Genomic DNA, 10,953 nt, shown 5'->3' with positions numbered 1-10,953 from the left:
TACATCGGGATCTACTATTAAGCAGAAAGATCTTACTGTAGCGCATCGCTTTCCCGTCTCTTCGCTCAGATTCCTGATTTGCATGGAAAGCATCTTGCAATTACTCAGATTAAATTCTTCCACACGAGAATTGCACAGGACTTTAGTTAGTGTTTTGTAGCAGGATGAAATACCAGGATTCCTACTTAAATCCAGCGAGTGCAGCTAAAACATGGTATAATGTTCAAATATTTTACGAGACTACAAACGACTCGACACCTGTAATAGATTAGTCATAATATTATTTATCAACAGTTGAGCAATTTTTGCGATTTCTGCTCCTAATAGCAAAACTGATGCAACACCGAAGACAATAATGAAGCTCGAAAGGTTATTGAAGAAACCATCCAAATTAGATTTAAAATGAATGAACGATTGAAAAAACCTCTTGCTTAGAAGCAGTGATAATATTTTTTTTTCAGATGTGATCAGAAACACTTTATTGATGATAAAAGTTCTATCGATCGATGAAATGTCATGCTTGAATATGACTAAAACTCACATAAGCATGACACTGTGATTGATTATTTCAGTTACAAAACATAACGGGTCTAGTTCAAATGATCACCTCATGAATTCCGAGACCTTTATTTAATGAGATTAGTGAGTCTTCGTCCAATTCGCAAGCTGAAAGTCGAACGTTTTTCGTGTTATGCTTTCTTACAAAGCATCCAACTTCTTTCAAACCTGTCGGTTCCATATCCGTATTATAACTTAGATCAAGGTTTTCGACCTACAATTACAGTAATTTATTTCAAAATGACACACAAAACTATAGAAACGAGTGAGTACCTCGATAGAAGCAAAACTTTCAAAAGCGCGCATTTCCTCTGGTGTAATGTCACACCCCTTCATGATAAGAGTAACCGCTTTGTCTTTACAAAGTAAGGCAGGCAGCGCGGTCATACACTCTTCATCCAGCTGATTGTAGCTGATGTCAAGATATTGGAGCTGAACAAATATAGGAAACTGTCAATTTACGATCAGCATTGATCAGATATAAAACATTTCAAACTGATAACAGGAAAAAATGTTGATTAGCCACTCACGTCATAATATACACGAAATGTGCTAAGAGGAAACTAGAATTTCCTCTATCCATCCATCTCTGTACAATCGCTCATACAGAATGTGATCATTAACGACTATACCCAGCAATAATCGCACATACCTTACTGTTTTTGAGCTGTAGAGCAACGAAATCTTTTGACTGCAAGTGCGAGTTCACAAGTGACAAATAGGTTAGATCGTTCGAAATAATAGTCGCGAGTTGCGTAAAGTTAATGTTTTCCCTGTAGCTGAGATTGAGGTTTCGTAATTTCACCTATGGGAATGAGGTATTAGGAAATCTCACTTCGAGAGGTTCTATACCAGATTAGCGCCTAGCTTTTCCCATCATCAATACCTGATGCCGCCTGATAAGTTGATCCAAAATGATTAGAAAATCTTCGGATCCATCACTTTCTTCCAGATTGAGCTCCGTCGAACCACACTCCTTCATCAACTCGCATATTACTGGGAGGAGGTTTTCAATGTCGTCGTGTGCTGTAACGCTGAGTTTTCTTATTTCGACCTGAACGAGCGCAAAACTTAACGCATAAAACGCTAAATGAGCTATGAACACTGATCAACTTTGGCTATAGCCTATCTAATAAGGCTATTGCGACTGATTCCTATACAAGTAGCAATTGAGCATTGTTCGCTACGTTACCTTCAATTCTCGCCTTAACACATTAGTAATAGGGAACAACGCGATTACGATAAAAGCTTTTTTAAAGTCGTATCTGAATATTATACAGATAACATACTTATATTGAACGTGAATTTATAATGATCAGTGACTACGAGTGAATGTGTGAAGGCGTTTACCACAAATTCAAATCCACGAATTTTATCCAGTAGAATCTTTACGAGGTTTTCATTGAGATCGCATTGACGAAATTCTAACTCATACACGCGACATTGCTGAATAAGACCATTCGCGATATTATGTATATCCAATTCAGTCGTAGTTTGGTGATAGAGCCCATAAGGAATATTCACGTCATCATGATCCGTAAGTACTAATTGATGGTACATCCTCTTTTCAGCTTAAGGATGTAAACTATAAAATGTTGTATGCCGCCCTGATGAGTTTAATTATAATATACTTATAATGTTACAGTGATTTTTCAATAACGAAACTCTTTTACAGCATGAGCAGAATAATTTCATAATAAACAGAATATACCTGCTGTCGATGATTTGTACTAATTTGCGGCGTGTTCAATTACCTCATGCGGCTCTAAAATATAGTCATGTTGCAGTGTTTTTTTAATAACGAAACTCTTTTACAGCATAAACCAAATAATTTCATAATGAACACAAGCTAATTGAATGAATTTACTCAAATGTAGTATGCCGCGCTGATAAGATTAATTATAATATACTTATCGTGCTATAATGATTTTTCAATAACGAAACTCTTTTACAGCACAAGCAAAGTAATTTCATAATAAGCATAAAATACCCAGTGTCGTTAATTTGTACTTATTTGTGGGCGATATTATTTATATCCAATTAAGTCGCAGTTTGATGGTTGAGCCCATAAGAAATTGTCTCTTCATCATGATTGGTAAGTACTAATTGATGGTACATCCTCTTTTCAGCTTGAAGATGTGAACTATAAAATGTTGTATGCCGCGCTGATGAGATTAAGTATAACATACTTATCATGTTACTGTGATTTTTCAACAACTAAACTCATTTACAGCATAAGCAGGGTAATTTCATAATGAACATAAAATACCTGCTGTCGATGATTTGTACTAATTTGCGGCGCGTTCAATTAACTCATGCGGCTCAAAAATATAGTAAGCAGGGCGATGGGTATTCGTTGAGTTGAATAAACATTAGAAAAATATATTTCCGCGCCCTTCTAAACCTAATTCCCCCCCAACCCTACAACCTAAGGGCGCGGAAATATATTTTTTCAATGTTTATTCAACTCAACGAATACCCATCGCCCTGCTTACTATATTTTTGGGTATTTTATGCTTATTATGAAATTACTTTGCTTGTGCTGTAAAAGAGTTTCGTTATTGAAAAATCATTATAGCACGATAAGTATATTATAATTAATCTTATCAGCGCGGCATACTACATTTGAGTAAATTCATTCAATTAGCTTGTGTTCATTATGAAATTATTTGGTTTATGCTGTAAAAGAGTTTCGTTATTAAAAAACACTGCAACATGACTATATTTTAGAGCCGCATGAGGTAATTGAACACGCCGCAAATTAGTACAAATCATCGACAGCAGGTATATTCTGTTTATTATGAAATTATTCTGCTCATGCTGTAAAAGAGTTTCGTTATTGAAAAATCACTGTAACATTATAAGTATATTATAATTAAACTCATCAGGGCGGCATACAACATTTTATAGTTTACATCCTTAAGCTGAAAAGAGGATGTACCATCAATTAGTACTTACGGATCATGATGACGTGAATATTCCTTATGGGCTCTATCACCAAACTACGACTGAATTGGATATACATAATATCGCGAATGGTCTTATTCAGCAATGTCGCGTGTATGAGTTAGAATTTCGTCAATGCGATCTCAATGAAAACCTCGTAAAGATTCTACTGGATAAAATTCGTGGATTTGAATTTGTGGTAAACGCCTTCACACATTCACTCGTAGTCACTGATCATTATAAATTCACGTTCAATATAAGTATGTTATCTGTATAATATTCAGATACGACTTTAAAAAAGCTTTTATCGTAATCGCGTTGTTCCCTATTACTAATGTGTTAAGGCGAGAATTGAAGGTAACGTAGCGAACAATGCTCAATTGCTACTTGTATAGGAATCAGTCGCAATAGCCTTATTAGATAGGCTATAGCCAAAGTTGATCAGTGTTCATAGCTCATTTAGCGTTTTATGCGTTAAGTTTTGCGCTCGTTCAGGTCGAAATAAGAAAACTCAGCGTTACAGCACACGACGACATTGAAAACCTCCTCCCAGTAATATGCGAGTTGATGAAGGAGTGTGGTTCGACGGAGCTCAATCTGGAAGAAAGTGATGGATCCGAAGATTTTCTAATCATTTTGGATCAACTTATCAGGCGGCATCAGGTATTGATGATGGGAAAAGCTAGGCGCTAATCTGGTATAGAACCTCTCGAAGTGAGATTTCCTAATACCTCATTCCCATAGGTGAAATTACGAAACCTCAATCTCAGCTACAGGGAAAACATTAACTTTACGCAACTCGCGACTATTATTTCGAACGATCTAACCTATTTGTCACTTGTGAACTCGCACTTGCAGTCAAAAGATTTCGTTGCTCTACAGCTCAAAAACAGTAAGGTATGTGCGATTATTGCTGGGTATAGTCGTTAATGATCACATTCTGTATGAGCGATTGTACAGAGATGGATGGATAGAGGAAATTCTAGTTTCCTCTTAGCACATTTCGTGTATATTATGACGTGAGTGGCTAATCAACATTTTTTCCTGTTATCAGTTTGAAATGTTTTATATCTGATCAATGCTGATCGTAAATTGACAGTTTCCTATATTTGTTCAGCTCCAATATCTTGACATCAGCTACAATCAGCTGGATGAAGAGTGTATGACCGCGCTGCCTGCCTTACTTTGTAAAGACAAAGCGGTTACTCTTATCATGAAGGGGTGTGACATTACACCAGAGGAAATGCGCGCTTTTGAAAGTTTTGCTTCTATCGAGGTACTCACTCGTTTCTATAGTTTTGTGTGTCATTTTGAAATAAATTACTGTAATTGTAGGTCGAAAACCTTGATCTAAGTTATAATACGGATATGGAACCGACAGGTTTGAAAGAAGTTGGATGCTTTGTAAGAAAGCATAACACGAAAAACGTTCGACTTTCAGCTTGCGAATTGGACGAAGACTCACTAATCTCATTAAATAAAGGTCTCGGAATTCATGAGGTGATCATTTGAACTAGACCCGTTATGTTTTGTAACTGAAATAATCAATCACAGTGTCATGCTTATGTGAGTTTTAGTCATATTCAAGCATGACATTTCATCGATCGATAGAACTTTTATCATCAATAAAGTGTTTCTGATCACATCTGAAAAAAAAATATTATCACTGCTTCTAAGCAAGAGGTTTTTTCAATCGTTCATTCATTTTAAATCTAATTTGGATGGTTTCTTCAATAACCTTTCGAGCTTCATTATTGTCTTCGGTGTTGCATCAGTTTTGCTATTAGGAGCAGAAATCGCAAAAATTGCTCAACTGTTGATAAATAATATTATGACTAATCTATTACAGGTGTCGAGTCGTTTGTAGTCTCGTAAAATATTTGAACATTATACCATGTTTTAGCTGCACTCGCTGGATTTAAGTAGGAATCCTGGTATTTCATCCTGCTACAAAACACTAACTAAAGTCCTGTGCAATTCTCGTGTGGAAGAATTTAATCTGAGTAATTGCAAGATGCTTTCCATGCAAATCAGGAATCTGAGCGAAGAGACGGGAAAGCGATGCGCTACAGTAAGATCTTTCTGCTTAATAGTAGATCCCGATGTAGCGATGCAGTTCGTTTCTGTATTTTTTAAATTGATCTAAATCGCCTATTATTCAATGAACAGCTAAAGGCAATCGACCTCAGTGATAGCAACAGAACGATAGTCGACGTGGAATACGTGAATTCCATTCAGAGCTTCGTGAGATATAATCCTGAATGCCGCGAAGTCAAACTAGTCTTATCGCGCTTGACTGGGGAAGATAGGAAGACCTTGAGAAATCAACTGTACTCACCCTGTAATGGGATATTTTCCGAATAAATATGTATCTAGAGGGAATTAGGCGTTCGTTTTCCTTCACTTGATAATACTTGGCGTGTTCATTTGCCATATTCCATGCAATATTTGATATAATTTGAGCATAACTCTGCTAGGGTTTGCCTAGTGACAGTACTTACTCAAGTTGTTATGGGTATGGTTTAGAGCAGGAGTGGTCAAACTATAGATTACTAACCTACGGATAGATACGCAAGTCCCGTCGTTACGCTCCGGCAAGCAGTTACACTTATTGCTCAGCAATCTAAAAGCACCATAATTGGTGGTATTACAACTTGCGACCTGAGAGGTGAAATTTATTGAAACTGGTCTTAATCGAGAGCTACTGTCGCACTGATTCTGAGAATACAAATTAAAATCTTGTCAGGGAAATGGAACCATGTCAAACCATCCCTCAAAGTCTGAAAATCGGCATTGTTCTGAACAATCGCTTGACGAAATTGGCCATTGTTTTGTTCATCCTGTTGCGGTGGTGCCATTGTTGGAACTATGCCGATTTTCAGATTTTGAGGGCTGTTTTGAGGTGGTTCCATATCCCCGGCACGATTTTAATTTGTATTTTCGGAATCAGTGAGGCAGTAGCTCTCGATTAAGACCAGTTTCATTACATTTCAGCCCTCGGGCCGCAAGCTATAACTCCACCAATTATGCTTCTTTTGGATTGCTCAGCAACAAGTGTAACTGCTTGTCGGAGCGTAACGACGGGACTTGCGTATCTATCCGTAGGTTAGTAATCTATAGTCCAACTGAGGCCAAAGTTCACCGAAAACTCTGCGATTCTGTGAAAGGCACAAGCGCGCATAATCTCAGATACCGACAAGCACGCCAGCGGCTTTTTAGTGATGATTTAAATAGCCTTATACTCGACATGAAACAATTATGCAGGTATTAGAATAAGACCCTAATGAGTTGTACTGCGAGTTGGAAATAAGTCCAATATTTGATATAATTTGAGCATAATATTGATTTTGCTAAGCAACCAATTATTACAAAGCCACATAAGCTTGGGCTGATATCACAGTGATATTTATACAAATGATAAATAGTACGAGAGAGGTTTTGGTTGTGTGAGAGATTGCATAGTTCCAGTCCAATAACGCTGAGAAATGTATACGTCATTATGCGCATTGCAGTTGAAGCATGTGCAGTAATGATTACGTCATTATGATTGCGTACTTGATTACTTTAGTTATTACGAGAACGGCTTAGCTTAGTTCCCAGTAACGGTGAGATAAGATTACGTCATTATCGCGTAAGTTGATCACCTTTGTTATTGTACTTGAAGCAAGTGCAAGGCAATATATAACGTGTCTTATTTATTACATGATTATTCGTTTATCACACGCTGTAAATTGAATATGTCTAAGATTACTGCTAATGATATTCAATACGCAGTTGGTTATCGCAGATGGATGCAAAACAATCCTAATTCTCAACAAATTTAAATATTTTAAAAAATATTCCATTTTTCAAATATTATTACTTTGGTTCTAACTTTGGAATATTAATTATATTTTTTCATTATTCATTGAAATCATAGTAGCATAATTTTATTAAATCTCACAAAGTAATAATATAAAAATTGGTTGATATTGTGAATATCTAATCATTGTGAAATTAGCAATTATCTCGTGTTGTTGATGAAAATGATCGGCTTACGTTGTTATAAGCACCAAAACATGATTTAAATATTTTTAAAATATTCCAATTTTAAAAATTATTATTACTTTGGTTCTAACTTTGTAGTAATAATTATTAATAATAATATGTATATTTCATTATTCATTGAAATCATTGTAGCTTATAACAGTGAACATCTTTTGTACAACAAGCTCCTAGTTTAATTAAAATTAGAGCTACACAAAATTCAAACACCTTGCAACCCTCATGAAGATGCATCGTATCATTACACAATAATAAACTTCCTTCGATAGTCAACATTTAATTGTGACGTCATAAATTCGTATTTTGAATATTTTGAGATGAGATAAGATTGTTTGATATGCAGGTCGCACATGAAGCAGATCTCTCGAACCTGTACTATAGTAATGTGTTAGATGTGTACTCAAATGTATATTGTGAATAAGACCAGTTACGCCCCAGCTACCGTGTTGGTTAACCCGTTGTGAAATTTCTGGCGCCATATCTTCACCGTCACACTTATACTCAACGCGAACGCTATATTGTAGCTTAATTTCTTTATGTAGTACGTGCAAACATATGATGTGTGTCTCTCAATTTCCTTTCAAAATCCATATGATACAACACCTGGCCTCTACAGGGAATTAACTGAATACATTCTTGGACAATGGATCGTGTCGCAGTACCTTACCCTATGCACTACAAAATGCTATCATTTTACACAGTAATAATGAGACACAAACCAAAGTAATAATATCAGAAAATTGCCTAATATTATGAATATCTTAAGATTTTTGTGTGAAATTAGCCATTTTCTTGTGTTGTTATTGTTTCACTACCACTGATTTTTCTAATACTATTGTTGCTTTGTGAATATCTTATTAATTTTTTAGTTAAATTATCAATTATCTTGTGTTGTTGATGAAAATAATTAGTTTGTACAAACGACGTTCACTATTATAATTTACACGGCTTCAATGATTAATAAAAAATAAGCCGATGCAAGTTTCCAGAATGCTGATGCTAGCTATGCTATTGGAGCCTTTCCAAATAGCAATACGCAGTACAGTTATCGCAGATGGATGCAAATAGTCCTAATTCTCAACAATTTGAATTGTCTCGGAATCACACCTATTGCGATATCAACTCTCCGCATTTTGTTGTATTTAGGGCTATTGCACAAGCTATCTCTAATATGCTGCGATATAGACAGGTTCAAACTTGTCTAGGGTATTCACTTCCCGTCAGCTAGCTTTTAAAGACGCATTGATAAGCGCGCCTATTTAATTACCTAATTTTCTTGACTGTCTTCGAATATTTCATCGACTATCATATAAGGAACATTCGCTCATCGCTCATCATTCGCTCATCATATATATATATATTACATTGACTTTAACATCACTATAACGGAACTATAACGAAATATTATGTGTATGAGAGCTTTGGGTTTAAATCAAGAAGTAAGCATATAATAGGTGTATGTAGCAGGTTTTCACCATAACGTTGGGTGCAAATCAACAATTTTTGTATATCGAATGTTTGTAGCTCTAAGAAGATATTCGTATGGGAGACTACGATTATATCTTCGAGAATATCAACATAACCAGCATATCAACCAGAACTTTTAGGTTCGTTTTCCGATCGAAACCTCGGAAATGTCCCATCAAAAGCAGCGTATTACGCTTACTCTTGCCTGTTCCACCAAGCTCCGTACACCTTGATCTTTTCGGATATACTGGCATTGCGGAATATACAACGTTCAGCGTTGGATGCACATTCCTAACAAAGGCATAGGTGTCCCCAGGGAACCAAGCTAACTTCGCTTCTATTCTTTTACATTGTTTGCAAAGCACGGTATAGACAAATCGGTATCGACACTATGCACGGTACAGACAAATCAATTTAAATCGACTAATAGATGGAGTATCACTGGATCACTGAACAAGCATGTGCGTTATATAATTATACTGTGATCGCAAACAGTACTGCGTTTAGCCTCAGCTATGCAACTAGTATTTAGAGCTAGCAGTGATATCCACTAAGTCATTTGCGTTTTTGTTATTATAGAGTATACGATTGAATCGCTACGAGTAACGCATTGTTGTCGAACTCATTGGGGAACAGATTTTTCAACGGTCAAGTATTTAGAGCTAGCAATGCTGTATGGGATCCACTAAGTTCAAACAATTGCGTTTTGTTATTGTCGAGTACCGCGCACCTATTGCGATATCAACTCTCCGCATTTTGTTGTATTTAGGGGTATTGCACAAGCTATCTATAATATGCTGCAATATATACAGGTTCGGACTTGTCTAGGGTATTCACTTCCAGTCAACTAGCTTTTCAGGACGCATTGATAAGCGCGCGTATTTAATTACCTAATCGTTGGATGAACATTTCTGACAAAGGCATAGATGTCTCCAGGAACCAAGCTAACCTCGCTACGTAAGCTGATCATTTTCATCAACAACATGAGATAATTGCTAATTTCACAATGATTAGATATTCATAATATTAGCCAATTTTTATACTATTACTTTGTGAGATTTTTTCACAATATTAACCAATTTTAATATTATTAGTTTGTGAGATTTATTAATTATTTTCAGTAATCATTGCTAGGTGGGGTTACGTAATTGTTCCAAAAATAAACTACGCATATGACGTAATCATGAACATGCTTCAACTACACAATCATAATGACGTATTTCTCAGTGTTATTGAACTGGAACTAGACGCAATCATGACGTAATCATATCTCAGCATTACTGGAACTAAACAAAGACGCTCTCGAACAACTCGTCGTAAGGTTTTCTCCACCTGTGTATTTGCTTTAACGCTTGAGCCGTCGATTTCGTACATGATAAAATTTCTAGCTAAGGAATGTGCCGTGGATATAATTTCATCCTTTTCTTCAGTGAGCGTAGGTGATACTCGCAATAATTCCATGGTTTTGAAGATAACAGTGAGCATCAACTACGCTTGCGACGTAATCATAGGTAATGGTGCAATACGCAATCATAGGTAATCAACTTACGCAATGACGTAATAAATATCTCAGCGTTACTGGACTGGAACTATGCTATCTCTCACACAACCAAAACCTCTCTCGTATTGGAACCACACCCACATTGTTCTGTGTTCTGATTGGATAACAGATGTCACGTGATCAAATACTCGACGTTGATTGGACGGCGTATAAACCCCGTGTATAATACTACTGTTCACACACAGAACGCTAACGTGAACCTCACGTTCACACCATCCCTACTATAGTTATAATGCGGCACGCATAGAACACCGATTTAAATAGGCTAATTATTACAGGTGGTGACTGTGTACTAACGCCTTAAGGCATTGCGGCCCCTCGTCGTCATCCTGGTTCGTACCGGATTGGTGTGACGAATAAATGATTGATTGATTGAT

At 36.4% G+C, this 10,953-nt stretch overlaps 2 protein-coding genes across 7 annotated transcripts in view; one reads left to right on the top strand and one right to left on the bottom strand.

Annotated features, from left to right (window-relative positions):
• The window catches only part of LOC145446954 (uncharacterized), a 486,702-nt gene extending 485,045 nt beyond the window's left edge, over nt 1–1,657 (bottom strand). The window contains exons 1-4 of one of the 3 annotated variants that reach the window (XM_080325357.1): nt 1,211–1,657; nt 832–990; nt 727–772; nt 608–666 (exon numbers count right to left, since the gene is read on the bottom strand). In XM_080325357.1, the coding sequence (XP_080181483.1) occupies nt 608–666; nt 727–772; nt 832–945 (219 nt within the window). In that variant the 5' untranslated portion in view covers nt 946–990; nt 1,211–1,657. Of the gene's footprint in view, nt 1–223; nt 991–1,088 lie in introns of those variants that run through there. The other 2 variants (XM_080325356.1, XR_013917402.1) reach the window with 2 other exon arrangements.
• Nucleotides 1,658–3,954: 2,297 nt separating this feature from the next.
• On the top strand, nt 3,955–5,886 carry LOC145446949 (uncharacterized). 4 transcript variants are annotated; one of them, XM_080325350.1, is made up of 6 exons: nt 3,955–4,401; nt 4,622–4,780; nt 4,840–4,885; nt 4,946–5,004; nt 5,408–5,575; nt 5,674–5,886. In XM_080325350.1, exons 2-6 carry the CDS (start codon nt 4,667–4,669, stop codon nt 5,866–5,868), a joined length of 582 nt encoding a protein of 193 aa, XP_080181476.1. In that variant the 5' UTR covers nt 3,955–4,401; nt 4,622–4,666; the 3' UTR covers nt 5,869–5,886. The 4 variants fall into 4 exon arrangements, with proteins under 4 accessions (XP_080181476.1, XP_080181474.1, XP_080181477.1 ...); XM_080325348.1 differs by having other exon boundaries at nt 4,840–5,004; XM_080325349.1 differs by having other exon boundaries at nt 4,385–4,523; nt 4,840–5,004.
• Nucleotides 5,887–10,953: the final 5,067 nt, after the last annotated feature.

Source organism: Botryllus schlosseri, chromosome 9 (assembly GCF_051294905.1).
Source record: "Botryllus schlosseri isolate E-star chromosome 9, Bs_hap1, whole genome shotgun sequence".
NCBI classification, from domain to species: Eukaryota; Metazoa; Chordata; class Ascidiacea; order Stolidobranchia; family Styelidae; genus Botryllus; species Botryllus schlosseri.
Note: the sequence above shows the minus strand (reverse complement) of the source record. Positions and strands in the feature narration are given on the sequence as shown.

What these genes read in the sequence shown, in the direction of transcription:
- LOC145446949 (XM_080325348.1), top strand. Translation starts at nt 4,667, where the DNA reads ATGACCGCGCTGCCTGCCTTACTTTGTAAAGACAAAGCGGTTACTCTT. An exon ending in AAAGTTTTGCTTCTATCGAG is followed by an intron (nt 4,781 to 4,839) that starts GTACTCACTCGT and finishes CTGTAATTGTAG; the next exon opens with GTCGAAAACCTTGATCTAAG. An exon ending in CGGGAAAGCGATGCGCTACA is followed by an intron (nt 5,576 to 5,673) that starts GTAAGATCTTTC and finishes TTCAATGAACAG; the next exon opens with CTAAAGGCAATCGACCTCAG.